This window comes from Lagenorhynchus albirostris, chromosome 14, assembly GCF_949774975.1.
Source record: "Lagenorhynchus albirostris chromosome 14, mLagAlb1.1, whole genome shotgun sequence".
Classification (NCBI taxonomy): Eukaryota; Metazoa; Chordata; class Mammalia; order Artiodactyla; family Delphinidae; genus Lagenorhynchus; species Lagenorhynchus albirostris.
Genome location: NC_083108.1, coordinates 76526601 through 76543221, shown reverse-complemented (window position 1 = coordinate 76543221; position 16621 = coordinate 76526601). Strand labels below are relative to the sequence as shown.

General features: G+C 56.7%; 1 protein-coding gene across 1 annotated transcript in view; it reads left to right on the top strand.

The window, feature by feature from the left end:
- TESC (tescalcin) overlaps positions 1-16621 on the top strand; it is a 74803-nt gene extending 58182 nt beyond the window's left edge. The window contains 6 exon segments of the mRNA XM_060170532.1: positions 2340-2420; positions 8204-8343; positions 9974-10035; positions 10132-10239; positions 14047-14094; positions 16362-16621. Coding sequence (XP_060026515.1) covers positions 2340-2420; positions 8204-8343; positions 9974-10035; positions 10132-10239; positions 14047-14094; positions 16362-16439 — 517 coding nt within the window. The 3' untranslated portion in view covers positions 16440-16621.

The following is a 16621-nucleotide window of genomic DNA, read 5'->3' as shown; positions in this document are numbered from 1 at the left end:
AAGAGCTCCCTCCTGCTCCCTCCTAGTCAGCATTCCCGGTAGCTGACTGTCAACCTGCACAGGTGAGCACCTCACTTTTTGTTCTTTATATCGATGGAGCGATAGTGCAGTGGTTCTTTGCTTTTTGCTTTTTAAAAATAGCTTAGGGATATTTTAAAACAGCCTCATTGAGATATAATTCACATGCGACACACTTCGCCCACTTGAAGTCTACAGTCAATTTTAGAATGTTTTCATCACCCCCAAAAGAAACCCTGTGCCTACGAGCCATTAACTATCTCCTGGCCCCTGGCACCCACCAGTCTGCTTTCTGTCTCTATGGATTTGCTCATTCTGGCCATTTCATATAAATGGAATCATACACTGTGTGGCCTTTTGTGTGTCTTCTTTCACTGCTAAGTGGGGAAATAAGGTTCATGCTTGTGAGGTTCATCTGTGTTGTAGCATGAGTCAGTACTGCATTCCTTTTTTATGGCCAAATAAGTATTCCATTGCTGCAGGCCAGCTGCTCTGTGTCGCCCCCTTTAGAGCTGGGCTATCAGGAATCTAAAATGTTGGCGTCCACTGACGCCGGCTCCTGAGTTTGGCCAAGTGCTGCGAGCAGGCCAAGCTGGGAGCGCTGGGGGATGGGGAGAGGCGGAGACACACAGAGATGGAGAGAACACGGAGGCGTCGGGGCCCCAGGCAGGTCCTGCTTCTCCTCCCTGAGCCTCAGCGTCCCCGTCTGTAAGGTGAGGGCAGGACAGGGGTCAGCTGTGTCACGACAGAACCTTCCAACTCTGACGGTGCTGAATTCTCCGTGTACGTGACACTGCCTCCTTCCCAGCATGGGTTGGATCTAGTTTCAAGTTCTGAATCTGAGGGCTCCTGGACATCCTCGTTTTAAGTGGCTAATATCCTTCCTCCTCTCCCCACTGGGCATGCCCCCTTGTTCACCGGAATTCCCAGCCTGTGCCCTGGGTCCCTTCCAAGGCCACTGCCCGTTGAAGTGCAGGGAGCTGGAAGCAGATTCCGAGAACAAAGGATGGCCTTATGCGGGAAGGTCAGGTAGATGAGGGACTTGCCTGCCTCCACGCCTGCAAACCCACAGCCTCTAGGACCCAGCAACACCTGTGAGCAGCAACAGAGTGTCTGTGTTTGAAATTCACCCTCTCCTGCAGGCATCTCTCCTCCCTCTCTCTTTTTTCTGGCCACGCTACTGTTTGGCATGCAGGATCCTGTTCCCCGAGCAGGGAGACCAGGGATGGAACCCACGCTCCCTGCGGTGGAAGCGTGGAGTCTTAACCACTGGATGACGAGGGAGGTCCCTCTCTCTCTCTCTTTTTTTAAACAGCTTTGCTGAAATACAATTCACATATCCTACAATTCACCCACTAAGATGTGCAATGCAGTGGCTTTTAGTATGTTTACAGAGTTATGCATCCATCACCACAGTCAATTTTACAACATTTTCATCATCCGCAAAAGAATCCCCAGACCTGTAGACACCATCCCCATACCTGTAGACACCATCCCCAGTCCTCATCACTCCCAATCCCCCAGCCCCTGGCAGTCACTAAGCTACTTTCTGTCTCTATGGATTGATTTATTCTGAACATTTCATATGAATGAAATCATACACTATGTGGTCTTTTGTGTCTGCCTTCTTTCACTTAGCACTGTGTCTTTAAGGTCCGTCCGTGTTGTAGCCTGTATCTGTATTTCATTCCTTTCTATGGCTGAATACTATTCTCTTATATGGATAGACCGTATTTATCCAGTTATCTGTTGGTAGACATTTGGGGCGTTTCTACTTTATGGCTGTTAGGAAGAATGCTTCTATGAATATTCATGGGCAAATTTTTATGTGGATGAGTTTTCATTTCTCTAGGGAGATACCCAGGTATATACCTAGGAGTGGAATCCCTGGGTCACATGGTAACTCCATGTTTCTCACTTGTTGAGGACCTGCCACACTGTCTTCCAAAGCTCCAAGCTAGCATCCTGCTTCTCTGATTCCAGAAGGGCCAACTGAGGGTTTCCCTACCTGGGTTCTCTGACCCCTCGGAATGGGGTGCAGATCTTGTGTTGCTGCATCTTCCTGGGGGTGGGTGTCTAGGACGTTTATCAGATTCACAAGGGCATCTCTGAGCCTCCAGACCCTCTGTGGTCCTGCCAGTCCAGAGGTTAGAGGAGGAGACACACCGGTGCAGCATATTCCAGTCCTGTCTCATTCTGGACTGTTCATGTGGAGTCTGCTCAGGATAAAAAAACACAGCTTGAGAAGTGATGAACACGCTCTCTGACGTCTGCTTTCTTTTCTCACTCTTTCCCCGGTGCGCCCCCTCCTTGGTACCCAGGAAGGAGAACTTCAACAACATCCCTGACCTGGAGCTCAACCCGATCAGATCCAAAATCGTCCGTGCCTTCTTCGACAACAGGTGGGCCTTTCTCCTGGAGCTGCCGATGGTGGGTGACTTTGGGCGAGCATTTGCCCTTGTAACTTCTTGCATGACTCGTGTGCTCGGAACAGCCCCTTAAGCTGACGCAGAGAAGAGGGGGCTTTGTCAGGTAGGAGCTACAAGCCACAGGTCCAGGGTCTGGCAGTCCTGGATTCATGGCTGGGTGCCTTGGAACAGCTCACTCAATCTCTCTAGGCCTCTGTATTAGTTAGCTATGGCTGTGAAACAAATTACCCCCAAACTTAGCAGTTTGAAACAATATATATTTATTGGCTAACCATTTTTGAGAGTCAGGGATCTGGGTTCTCAGGCTCAGGGTGGGTCAGCTGGGGCTACATTCACCTGAAGGCTCGATTGGGGGAGGCTCTGCTTCCGAGCTCACTCTCCTGGCTATTGGCTGGAGGCATCTCATGGACCAGTCACCAGGGCTACCACACCTGGCAGCTGGCTTCCTCCAGAGTAAGCTGTTCCAATGAGAGAGAGAGAGAGATTGGGCACCTGAGATGGAAAACACCATCTTTTGGTAACTTCATCTTGCAGATAACATGCCATGACTTTTGCTGTATTGTCCTCGTCAGAAGTCACTGGGTCACCTCGCACTTGGAAAGGGGACTACATGGGGCATGAGTACCAGGAGGCAGGGTCACTGGGGCCCCTCTCGGAGGCTGCCTCGGTTTTCTCACATATAGAACGGAGGTGATAATAGCACCTGCCTCTCAGGGTTGCTGTGAGGCTGTGCTGAGATGAGGTATGTTAAAGAGCCAGGGTAGCTGTCGTTACGCACAGCACCCTGGCTTACAGACTGAGGCAGAGAGAGGCACCATGGACAGTATCCCAAAGCTGAGGCTGACACCTGAGTTCATGTCCCCAAATGTCTAGTGTCATCGGAGTTGAAAGACTCACATATCCTCGTGGAGATCACTGTGTCTGAGGCTTGGTGGAGAGGTGCAGGGGTGGGGGGGTGAGGGGGTCATGCCCTCTCCAGGCTGCCAGAACCTGTGGACAAACACACCAGGGGCCCAGGCCTGACACCCTGTGTCTGCAGAGATCGCTGAGAAGCAGAGAGAACTGGCAGAAAGAGGAAGGGAGGGAATAGGCATGTCCCTTCCTTGAGGTCGTATCATGGGTGGGGACTCCCGGAGGGGTTTCAAGTTGTACGAGCCTGAACCGCCCAGCTCTGGTTCTGCCAGGGCTGCAGGGCCCTGAGGAAGACTCGGGGCCTCACCTGTTTATGGCTTGGGGCTACGGGGTCCTCAGGCTGCCCCAGAAAATGCAGAGGCCTTCCTCCCGGACCTGTGGGGTGAGACCTGAGGAGAGAGTGCCCAGGAGTTAACTAGGCAAAGCAGAGAGAGACCAGAACTGCACGTGCAAAGACCCTGTGGCACAGGGAGTGGTGCGAGTGGCAGAGGGGGCCTGGCTGGAGCACAGAAGGCCAAGCATGGTGAGAGGTGTGGGGTGGGCAGGGCCCTCAGCTCCTTTTTAATCCTCGTTCTGACTGCGGAATCCCAGAGGGAGGCCTGGGTGGGCAGTGAGGCAGAGCAGGATTGGGGGGGGGGGGCTGACAGCTAGTGGAGAGGGGAGGTGGCAGGGGGAGCGGGGATGCGGCCCCCAAACGTGGAGACAACATGGTTGTCAGGGCCTAGAGTTGGAGGCATCACAAGAAGATGGCGCAGGGTGACCAGAGCCTAGTGACACCTAACACGTGTCTGTATAGACACACGCCTGCATGTATGTGTCTGTGAGGCTTGTTTCCAAACGGCTGGACGAGACTGGGCCAGTTGTGAAGTTGGCCGGGCCCCGGGGACCCAGCCTTCTGTGGGTTGGAGCTAGAAGGGCTGGTGTCTCCTGGCCCTAGGTGTGCTAAGGTGAAGAGAGGATGACACCCCAGAGGTCCTGGCAAACCCTGCTTCCCCCGAGCCTGTGGAGCCCACCCAGGGCCAAGGGCTTGGTTCTTCCATCCTCACCGCCAGCCCAGGAGGAGACAGGTTGGGCTGGAGAAGGGCCCGAGGGAAACCTCTGGTATCCTGATTGGGGGGTGGGTTTCTCAGGTGCACACATTGGTCCAAATGTAAGATATGTGCCTTTTACTGTATGTAATTATTCCTTAAAACAAATCTGGGGACTTCGCTGGTGGCGCAGTGGTTAAGAATCCACCTACCAATGCAGGGGACACGGGTTCGAGCCCTGGTCCGGGAAGATCCCACATGCTGCGGAGCAACTAAGCCTGTGTGCTGTAACTACTGAAGCCCGCACGCCTAGAGCCCGTGCGCCACGACAAGAGAAGCCACTGCAGTGAGAAGCCCGCGCACCGCAACGAAGAGCAGCCCCCCCGCCACAACTAGAGAAAGCCCACGTGTAGCAACGAAGACCCAACGCAACCAAAAATAAATGAAAAGTAAATTAAAAAATTTATAAAACAAACAAAAAAAACAAATCTGGCCCGAGGTGGCTTGGTGCTCAGCTGTCCCCTGTGGGAACCAGAACAGATCCAGGAGTTGCGTTTTCAGCTCTTAGAGTGGAATTTAGGCGTTGCCAGGCTTCTGTCCATGAGCACTGCCTCTGCTGAGGGGACAGTGCGTGGGCAGGGGCCAGAGGACAAGAAGGCGTGCCCTGAGTCCACAGTCCATAGTCAGAGGCAGGAGAGACCCGCTACCGTACTTGGGGCATCTGAGGTTAGGACAGAGCTCTTAAGGGCAGCGCAGGTGCAGTGGCACCTAAAGGGTGGAGGAAGGGGCCTTAGTCGATCAGGGAACGTTGAGTGCCCAGAAGGTGGGCATTGAAACAAGCTTTGGGGCCCCTGGGGAGGGGAGTGTGGTGGGAAAGGGTGGTGAGAGCTGGGCGGCTGGGACCAAACCTCTTGGGCCTGGGAGACCAGGCTGGGGGCTTGGGGGTCACCCCAAGAGCCGGAGGAGCTTCCCAGAGGGCATCAAGCAGGGGAGCGACAGAGTCTGATTTGCTTTTTGCAAAGCTCATTCTGTCTGCGTGTGGTGTGCCCGCTGAGATGGTGGAGGCTGGACCAGGCTATCTCAGGAGAGACGAGGAGGGATCCCAGAGAGATCGGAGGAGTGAAACTGGAGATGGACTGGATATGATGGGGACGGAGTCAAGGGATTCTCGGGTCTGCAGGTCTGCAGTGCGGGCAGCTCACTAGGCACCTGCTCTAGGGAATTGCTATCAGAAGATGATGCCTGACAGCAGGAGAGGGAGGGCAGTGGCCAGTAGGGGATGGTGAGAGCCTCCCCTGTGGGGCCTGGGGCCTCAGCCTGGGGCGGTTGCTTAGAGATACGGTGTGGAGAAAGGGAGGCCCCGGGTGCGTCGGTGGGCAGCCCAGAAGTCACCAAATCAGGGAGGATTAAGGAAAGGCTTCCCTAGCCTGGACCCAGAGCAGCTCGGCGCCTGTGCCTCCTTCACATCTCGTCCTGTCCCAGCAAGGAGGCGGTGGAGGACTCAAGAGGAGGGGCTGGAGACGGGATTTTCCTTTCAAGAAATACCAGCGTCCACCTTGCTTCCTAAGACGTTTTGAACCAAGAAGCTGGTCTTGGAGGGCAGTTTGAGCTGGGTTTGTCCCCACCTCCAAGGGCTCTGATCCTTACAGGGTCATCGGAGAGTTAAGGAAGCGAAAAGACTGCTCTAAATCAGGCCTCCTTGCAGAAAGAATGCTCTCGTGCTGCGTTGCAGATTTGGATGTAGCCCCTGTTCTTCTGTCCCCCGACCCAGGTCTCGGGTGCTCCGTTGTGGAAGTGGACTGGAGTGCACGTGGGTCTGGCTCTAGGTGCTGCGTCTGGGTTTCCTCGCTCTCTGCATTGTGGTCACCTTTAGAGACCATGATGCTGGCCTGTGTGGACCTCCTGGGGACACTAGGAGGAGAAGGGAGGCCTAGCCCCTGAATCAGGTCCTGATGCTGAAGGAGCCAGGTCTCGACCTTCCCTGAGAAGGACCCATTCGTGGCCAGCCTGCTCCGGGGTTGACCACGTGTCCCCCGAGCTCATTGTCATCCCTCTCGCTGCAGCCTGAACCCCTTGAGAGGGACGTGCAACCCAAACACAGTGGAAAGACCTCCGAGGAACCCGATAGATCCTGGGGCTATTTTTACGCCCTGTAAATTTGGACTGTGCCCCTGACAGCAAGAACTCTGAGATGATTAAAATCTGCCTGGAGTAGCAGTGGAAAAACTTTGTAAGAGAAGATTTCCGGGAAGATTGAGAGTTTTTACTCAAAGACTAGGCTTCCTGAGTCCAGAAGATCTCGCCTTACCTCTCAGATTTGTTGTTTCATGATCCACCTTCCCGGTTCCAGGCTTGGGAGCCACCTCTTTCTGGAAGATGTCCTGGCATGGAAGATTGGGAATAGCGAGATCTCTAAACTGTGAAGTGTGGTACTTCAGGGGCAGTATTTGAAAAGGAGTAGATGGGCCCCTAGAGAGAGAACCTCGAATGTATTCCTTTAAACCGAGATATGGTCCTAACCGCAGGTGGGACCCAAATGCATTTGTCAAGCCCTAGCCCTTGACTGTTATCCCGGGCCAGCTGAGAACTGTCTCTTTGAAAGGATGCACAGTGAGGGCAGAGGGACCCTCAGCCCATCAGCCCGATGGCCACCTGCACCAGCGGAAGTCGGTTAGTGATGAGGGTTTGGCAGCAGTGGGTCAGGAGCCTGTGTTTGGTTGGCGTCATCTCCAAGCTGTTTTCTCAACTCTTCTTCTCTGCCAGGACCCTCACCCAGTGGCTTTTCAGTGCACTCACGCATTTGCTGAGTATCCGCCGTGTGCTAGGCACAGGGCAGACCCAGCCTTGGGTTCGCTCCCTGAGCCCCGCCTGGAACACAAGCCCTTTTCTTGCCCCCTGCAGAAAAGCACATCCATAGGGATGTTGGAGTGGTGGGAAAGTGCACGGGGAAAGGGTGTGTGACGCAGGCCCCCCAGGGACTCTGTGCCGTGATCTATCAGAAAACCTGCCGTCATCGGCGAATTTTGCACTTTGGTAGGAAACGTCAGTCAGAGCTGCCGGCAACTGATCGTTGTGCTGGAGTTTTAAACAGCTGATAGCACGAATTGGCAAACTTTCTCTAAAAGGCCAGAGAGTAAATATTTTAGGTTTTGCGGGCCACATGGTCTCTGTCACAGCTGCTCAACTCTGCCTCTGTAGCTTGTAAGCAGCCACGGATACTATGCAAATCACTGGGCCTGGCCGTGTGCCAATAAAACTTTATTTATGGACGCCGAAATTTGAATTTCATGGAGTTTTCACTTGTCATGAGATGCTATTCTTTTTTTCCCCGGCATTTTTTTCAACCATATTAAAACAGAAAAACCCCTCTTAGTTCATGGGCTGTATAAAAATAGGCAGCATGTGGGATTTGGTCCCCAGGCTGCAGTTCACTGACCCCGATCTAAAGGGTCAGGAGATGTACCTGGGAGAATTACTGCCTCGCTTTCCCCGTGTTTAAGTGCCCAGCTCTGTGCACCGCAGTGTGCCCGGGCAGCCCTCCATCCCAGCAGCTGTGCAGTTGCCCGTGTCTCCCCCCAGGCCCTCAGATGGTGATTTCTGGGGGGGGGGGGGGGCCTCCGGGGAGGGGCTGGACTAAACTGCCCTGGGGCCCGGGGCCCCCACGAGCAGGTTGTTGGGAAACAGAACCCAAGGCTGGGACAGCCATCGTAGGTGAAGTGTGTGCGCAGAAGGGCCGGGTTCTCGAGGGCTGTTGGTAGCAGAAGGGCAAGATTCTGTTCTTAATGCATTTCCGACACCCCCTCGTGGCTCCCGTAGGAACCTGCGCAAGGGGCCCAGCGGCCTGGCTGACGAGATCAACTTCGAGGACTTTCTGACCATCATGTCCTACTTCCGGCCCATCGACACCACCATGGATGAGGAGCGGGTGCAGCTGTGCCGGAAAGAGAAGCTAAGATGTGGGTGTCCCGGGGCCCCTCCCCGGTGCGCACCTGGCCGCCCCCAAGGGGGGGTTTGGGAGGGTCGGGTCAGGTTGCACCAGCCCAGGCCTTGGGGAGGTTGGTCCCGATTTTCACACGCAAAGGGTGGCGTTTGCACCTCCCTCTCCTCCGAGGCTGTTGCGTGGCAGCCTCCTTGTTGACACTTCTCAGCAGCTGGTGGTTTTCTGGGAACAGAAAGAGGTGTCAGTGATTGGAAAAGGTTAAGGCCCTTGGTTTGGACAGACCTGGTTCAATCCAGCCCCTTCACTAAGCAGCTGTGTGACCCTGAACTTGACGGTGGGGATGAGGACTGAGCATAAGGGTGATTCTGAGGCTGGGTGGTATCTCGGGTGCTTCCTGAAAGTTTCTTTCTTCCCTCCCCTGGCCCATGACTGGCCACTGTACGCAGTTTCACGGGGCGGCCTCTGTGGGGCTCGTCCGTCCCAGAGGAGCCCCTGCTGGCCCTGGGCTCTGAGCAAGTTTAGCTGGGATCGGCCTTGGTGGGGGATGGCACAGAGTCCCAGGGTGGCTTGCGTCACACCTCCCTTCCCCATGCACTTTCCCACGACTCCAGCATCCCTCTCTATCCCACCCGAGCAGCAGCGTCTGCGCAGCGTCTGCAGGGACATGTAAACACGGGGCTTGGGCTATACTTAGCTCGGGCTGTGTACTGAGGGTAGTTGGGGGCAGGGCGGTGATGCCTGGTGTCCGCCCGGCTTCCACACTGTTCCAAGGACCAGGTCAAGGGGTGTGAGGGCTGTGGGATGGGACGGACTCTGGTTCAAACCCCCGGCTGCCCCTCCCTTAATGGGGTGGCTGTGGGCAAATGCCTTAGCTTCTGTGAGCTTGGCAGCCCAGTCTGTGAAATGGGCTCAGGGCAGCCCTGGCCTCACGGGGTCATGTGAGGATGAGAGGAAGAGATGTTTGCACAGCGTCGGGCTGGATAAATGCCAGGACCGAGGACTTTTATGAGCCTGAGGCTGAGCTAGGGGGCAGAGAGGTCACCTCCCCTTTAGCTCCTGGCTCTGTTGGGCTGTGGCATGCTGAGTGATGTCAGTAAAGGGACCACGTGATGTCACTAAGAGTGAAATAACCGGAGCGGGTGTGAATGCCCCTCGTACCATCGGGGGCCGGCTCAGGTCAGCCAGGGGCAGGATGTAGGCAGCCGGGTCCGTGATCTGCCACAGGCCTGGGATGACGGCCGCCCTCTGGGTCTGTCAGGAATGACACTTTGAAATAACGCTGAGCTGGCTTCCTGTTAATGAGACTGTCACATCATCTGCACTCACAGTGTGCCAGGCGGTCGCTGGCCCTGGTCCACCAGCCTTAGCTCACCTGGCAACACCATGAGGCAGATGTGTGCTTACTCCCATTTTACAGATGGGGAAGCTGAGGCTCAGAAAAGTTAGGTCACTTGCCCAAGGTCACCCACCAGGAAGTGGTCGGTCTGGCCCCATGGCCTTTGCCCTTGCCCTCTATGGCTTCGGCAGGTTTCCGTTACTGGGGTCTTTTGCTCAGTTTGAGGTAGGGGAAGGTTGGGGGGCGGGGCGACCCGGGCTCCCCTCCGCCTTGCCTGACTCAGCCGCTCTCTCCCCCTGCCACCCCCCAGTTCTGTTCCACATGTATGACTCAGACAGCGACGGCCGCATCACCCTGGAAGAGTATCGAAATGTAAAGTATGCTCCCGCGCCGGCGGGCCCCAGCGCCTCCCCTGCCCTGCGGCCGGGACGGAGGCCCAAGTTCACGGCGTCTCTGCTCCACCGGCAGGTGGTCGAGGAGCTGCTCTCCGGAAACCCCCACATCGAGAAGGAATCTGCGCGCTCCATTGCCGACGGGGCCATGATGGAGGCGGCCAGCGTCTGCGTGGGGCGGATGGTGAGAGCTGCCGGGGCCGGACCCCCAGATCCCTCCCTGCCCCTGCTGACCCCGCCGTGCCGTGCCCTGCCCTGGTACTAGTCTGTGTTTGTGGAAGGCCCCAGCGGGCAGAGATTGTGCGTGTCCTGCTCGCCACTCTAACCGGGCCTGGCGCAGACCACTGCTCACAGGCTTCTCGCTGCTTTCCTGTCCCCCCAGAAGACTGGCCCCATGTCCCAACCCCTGGGGGGTCAGGCCAAGCAGGGGAGTCTGGGCCTTGGGGGCCGTAGACCCCACTACGTAGCTCCCTCGGGCCCACAGGCAGTGCCTGGCACAGTGCCAGGCCCGGTTGGCGCACAGCCCGGGCTTGCTCTCATTTAATTATTAATGAGGGGATTTGTGGCCTGGAGGGCAGGGGTCAGCAGGGAGCTCTCTTGAGGGCCCACAATCTGGGGTCCAGCGAGGAGCTGGGAGCAGCGGGGGGTGACGTGTAGATGAGACAGGAGAGGGGCTGGGCCATCAGGGCTTGTGTGCTGATGAGGGTGGGAGGCTCCGTGCTGACAGAGGCACTTGCAAGGCTGCTACGGTGGCCCAGGCGGAGGGCCGGGCTCGAGCTCTGATGGGGAGGGAGGCGGGTGGACCACGTGATCAGGAGCTGGGACACAGCTGAGGCTTGTCAGGGTCCCACTGGCGTAGAAGTGGCTGGATCGTTTCTTGGAACCGTGCTGTCGGGCCTCCGGTGATGTCGGTGGGTTAGAGCAGGGTTTCTCCGCCCGGCCTTGTTGACACGTGGGGTTGTCCTGGGGTTGCAGGGGCCTGAGCAGCCTCCCTGGCTTCCACCCACTAGATGCCAGTCACCCTCCAAGTCGTGACAACCAACATGTCTCCAGACACGGCCCACCGTCCCTGGGGCGGGGGGCGAAGTCACCCCCCAGTGCAGAACCGTTGGCGCAGAGGGGCACAGGAGCGAACGGTCAGGGCAGCGGTAACTGGCGCGTCGTATGAGCGGTCACTGCCGGCTTTTACGTGCTCTGATGGCGCCGTCGTCAGGGTGGGGAGGCACGGACCCTGGCAGGCGCCCCCTGGAGGCTCCAGGCAGCCCGGTGCCCCAGGGTCACCTGGAGGTCACCACACAGCGTGTGCGGGCACTGTGCTGGCTTCTTCACGTGCATCACTTCATAGGTTTGTAACCTTGCTTCACTGGTGGGGACAGAAAGAATTTTCTGGACTTTGGGGGCAGCGACCTTTTTGCTGCGCTGGGTGGACTCGCTTTTGCAGGGCCGGGTCCACTCCAGACAGCCCCTGACGCAGGGGCTCAGAGCCCCCCGGGAGCCGTGCGGGCAGGCACGTGACCATCTCCATGGATTTTGTTCCCTGAGGGTTTCGGGTGGTCCCCCTGGGGCCGTCCCCTCTGGCTCCTGTGTATTTATAGTGGCTGCAGCCCCAGATACCATCATGGCTTTGGGGTGACCCCAGCCCAGATGGAGGGGTGTTTTCCTGCTGAAACCTGCTGTCTGTGCCCAGGCCTGTCATCAGGAGATGGCGGGCAGGGGGCTGAGGTCACTTTCTCAGCCTGTATTTCATTTGTCTGCTTCGGGGACCCAGGGAGAGGCTTCTGGCTTTGGCGAAGCCACCCCACTCAGACAGTTAACTGCCGCGGAAAAGGCCGGTGACCTCGGTGGGGAGCGCGGGGATTCCCCTGCCGGGTTGCCCGAGCCAGATTCCCACTTGATTTAATGACACTCTCCTTCGTTAAATTGCTCCCCGTCCCGCTCCAGTTTCAATTGGCTGCAGTTTTCTTAATTTGCTGTAGTAAAATTGCTGTCAGCTGCTGATCTGCATAAGAGCTGCACAGCCTCAGAAGCCGGGGCTTTCCGGGAGTCCGTGCCGGCTTCCCGGGTGCGCGTCCCGCTCACCGTGTGCATCTCTCTTTAGGTACGGATCCTCTGTGTGCTCTTAGAGGGTTTTCTTGTGTGTTCGTCGACCAGATACACACAGAGGCTCAGGGTGAGGGGTGCCCGAGTCAGTTCACACCCTGTGGCCCCTGAGGACGCTTAACATTTCTGCCCGCACCTCTCACCAAAGACAAATGACGCATCGCCCCGCCGTAACGGACCTCCGAAGCCGGCTGTCAACTGCGGCAGTGAGCTCTTTCCAGGGTGTTTCCCTGGAAACCTTGTTGTGGCTGGAGGCTGGGGCAGCTGTGCTGGGGTCTCAGCCTAGGGTGCTGCCCTGACCCTGCAGCCCCTCCACCCGGTGCCCGCCCTCCAGCCCGGGTCTTGGGCCGGGGGGACCTTATCTGTAATTAGCTCCCCTCGCTGCCCTAGGAATCCGGAGTCTCTGGCAGGGAGTGGGCGGCCACTTCTGTCTGTGCCCCTGGGCAGGAAGAGCCGACAGCCCTAGGGACAGGGCTGGCCCAGGCCTTCTAAAAAATTGGTGTTTTTCATAAAATTAAAAAGTATATCCAGGGGACTCAGCCCTGACGGTCCAGTGGTTAAGACTTCGCCTTCCAGTGCAGGGGGTGCAGGTTAGATCCCTGCTCGGGGAGCTAAGATCCCACATGCCTCTCGGCCAAAAAACTAAAACATAAAACAGAAGGAATGTTGTAACAGATTCAATAAAGACTTTAAAAATGGTCCACATCTAAAAAAAAAAAAAAAAGTATATCCAAAATTAGATTAAGAACAGAACCCACCTCTGGGAACTGTTGTGAGGTTTGCATCAGTTCGTGGTAATAACGTTTGTAAAGTACACACGGCACGTGCTCAGAGAGCGCCTGCCGATGTTTTCTTAAAGACACGTAGGAACAAATCTCCAAGCGGTACAGAAGGAGAAGTGCGTCTTTCTTGGCCCTCCTCCCATCGGCCCTGGTCCTTTTCCCTAAAGGGAACTGCCCTTGATGGTGTTATTCCTGACACAGACCGACGTGTACACGTGTGTCTTTCGGTTCTGACTCACACAAAGCGGCACTGAACTGCTCGCTCTCCCCCGTGCTGACCCCACAGGTCCGCAGAGCAGGTGGCAGCCGTCTGCTTAGTGATGTAGGACAGAATCTGCAGCCATCTTTCTGCTCCTTGTTTGTTTTTTTCCCCCGTGTATGTATCTTGGAGCCTTTTCCGTATCAGCAGGTCTAGATCGACCCCTTCTTCGTGGTAACCAGTAGCCAGGGCGACCACGATTTATTTGGCTGTTGTTGTATTGACGGGCAGTGGGGTGTCAGCCCAGCTTTCACTGTCACAGAGGGCGCCGTGGGGACTTGGTCTTAGCACCATGGGCAGGAGCCCCATTTATCATCTCGTGTGTGTGCAGAGACTGGCACTGCCAGTGACTTGGCAGGTGGGAGGCTCCTGGGCCGGATGTTATCAGGGTGACTCACTTGGCCCTTTCCCCAGTGTCTGGAGTGCAGGTCGGCCCAGAACTGGTCTTACCAAGGCTGGTTTGAGGAGGCAGGACCTAGAAATGGCAGGAGGTGTCTGCTGGTGGCCGTACTGTTGGGAAGTGGCGGGAGGCGGCTGTGCCGGGTGGAGCGAGCCCTGCCTCTGTGCCCACCCTCTTCCTTTCCCACCCTCGTCTAACCTGTCCTCCCTGGGGGGGGGTGGGGGGTGGCCCTGGTGAGCCTGCACCACCTTCCGTCCCACCGTCGAGCCAGTGAAGGAGACGCTGGAGTTCAGGGCGACCAGCCTCGAGCTGGAGGCGAACAATCCAGAATGTTCTCCCCATTCTCATGATTCTACCTAAATGGCCCCAGCCTTCTGTGTTGCAGGGTGGGGGGAAGATGGAGAGTCTCCAGGCAGAAGCCCCTCACTGCACCCTGTGCTCTGTCCCCAGGAGCCTGATCAGGTGTACGAGGGCATCACTTTCGATGACTTCCTGAAGGTGGGTACCTGGGGGTGGGGGTGGGCACGGGGGCTGTGCTGGGGGCTTGAGGGGGCCCCTGCTGGTCCGGAGATGGGCGTCTCTGTGGAAAGGGGTCAAGCCTGGGTGTGGCTTTTAAAATAGTTTAAACTGGTTTTACTTATTTTTATTGGAAGGGTGATGATAGGTATACACGCTCAGAACAACTGAGCAAGTGCAAAAGGGCCTGTGAGGAAAACTCCATTTTTGTCCCCCCCTCCTCAGAAGCACCCTGTTGACAGTTGGAGCCAGGGTTCTGGAATGTTCTGAGACCTGCCCTTCACAGAAGCACACACTGTGTTGACTGCGTGTGCTTCTGCCCTGGGGCTCGCAGCCCATGCTGCTCGTCTGGCTTCCCACCTTCCAGCCTTGTTAGTGGACATTCAGGCCTCCCCCAGCCTTCACTGCTACAAACCTGCTCGCGGGCTGGGAACTGGGGCCGCTCGCTGCTCTGACAGGCAGATCCCTGTGGCAAGGAGTCGAGCCCCCCGTGCTCTGCCCGTGCTTTGGCCCTGAGCATCCCAACAGCGGTGTCCCCGAGCCCCTTCCAGGAGGCGAGGAAGATGGGAAGTCAGGGGGACGATACCCAGGGTGGCCCCCTGGCCGGCCGCCGACTCTCCGGGCGGCCCCGAGGGAAACGGGCCTGTCCCTGGGTTGGGGCTGGGGACTCTGGTGAGCTGAGGGGCAGCTCGGCTGGGCGCTCCCCCAAAGTCTGCGCCGCCAACCTGGCCAGTCATGGCAAGAGGAAGGGGGCGGGCGGCACAGACCTGGGCCTGAGGGAGAGACCTGAAGGGCCTACTGGGCCGGAGGAGGACAGGCGCCCCACCCTCTGCCGCCCCCAGGGCTGGGCAGGGCAGGCAGACTGGGAGAGGCTGAGTTGCCATTCGTGGCACAGGCCACCTTGGCTTGTTTTGAGGTCTGCGCTCCAGAAAAGTGATGACACCCAAGCAAGAACCAGAATAAGGAGTTAGAAGATCAGGGAGGCCAGGGAAGGTTAGGGAGGAGGGATGGCTGCTTTAAGCCAGAAGATAGGATGAAATCCAATTTTGGCCTCAGAAACCAAGCTTCTTCCCCAGAAGGCCGCCCCCGCCGCTGCCCCGCCTCTAGTGTTCCCAAGGCCGTTGCCTCTGCACCGTGGGAGTTTTTCCTGACCAGCCGGCCCATCCCATTCTCTGAGCCCCACCACTAGCCTCTTGACACCTGGCATCACCCGGCCTTTGGCAGAAACCACCCACCCTGGCATCCAGGTATCTTCTCCTGGGAACATCTTGTTCACCTAACAAGGAAAGCACCTGGCGGACCGTAGGCATGTGACAGTGGCAGGAAATGTGCTGAGGCCTCCCTGCCACTTGGGTGCCCACAGGGCTCTGCTTTCCCCAGCCTCAAGGCTGTCCCTGGAGATGTTGAGGGCGACAGCTTGAGAGTTTGAAGTTCTTACATAAGCAGGGAGACAGTGACAAGTCACTGCCCACCATGTCCCTCCGTTCCTGTTTGCATCCTGCCCGCCATCTCTCCATCTGTGGTCCTCCTGGGCCCCGAGTGGCCAAGGAGCTGGCGGGCGCACAGTCCTGCCCGCGCTGGGGCTTCCTAGTGTGGCAGATACAGGGTCTGGTGGCCTGAGTGTCCGCTAGGGCCCTAGCCAGGATGGACCGTGATGGCAGTGCCAGTAGCAGGTATGTGGTGATGGATGTGGGCTTTGGCAGAAATTACCTTTCCTGGGCATGAGCCTTGTCTGTCTGGAACATGGTGACCTCCTATCCCTGGGAGGTTGTGAAGACCTAACTGTTGTGACCTTTTAATTTATAATGATGGCTTAATGAAACCTTATAATTGCACAGCCCTTAACAGTTTATAAACCGCTTCCGTGCATGATTCCCCTGGAGCCCCCAAAACATTCCGTGAACGGGCAGCACAGGTGGTGGTCTCGACATTTTTCTGGTGGAAAGGAGGTTTAGTGGGCTTAAGGAATTTGCATGAAAATCATAGAGCCTGAAGTGGTGGGTGGGATTCAAGTGACTTCAGCTAAGAGCTTGGATTCAGTACTTAATAATAACTTGCTGTGACAATCCATAAAGAACCCAAATGTCAGCCCAATTAACCAGCAAAAAGGCAGATGGAAGTTTCTCTTCCACGCTTCGCACTGGATTCCACCTGCGGGAGCTTCTCAGTGGGTGGCGGAGGAGGGCGGGTGGGAAGGTGGCCGAGGACTCCGGTGGGGATGCCCGCTCACACTGCTCCGTCTGTTCCAGATCTGGCAGGGGATAGACATCGAGACAAAGATGCACGTCCGCTTCCTTAACATGGAAACCATCGCCCTGTGCCACTGACCACCCCTCCCCCATGGAGAACGCGCACTTGGACCCGGGCAGCGAGGCCCACGGGGGCCCTTTTGCTACAGCTCTTGTAAATAGTCAACATCCCTCGCTCATCTCTTTTTCCCGCAGGGTATGGTACATGGGGCTTTGCTGTTTTTATCTCCAATAAAATAGAAAAAGGGTTTGTTAATGAA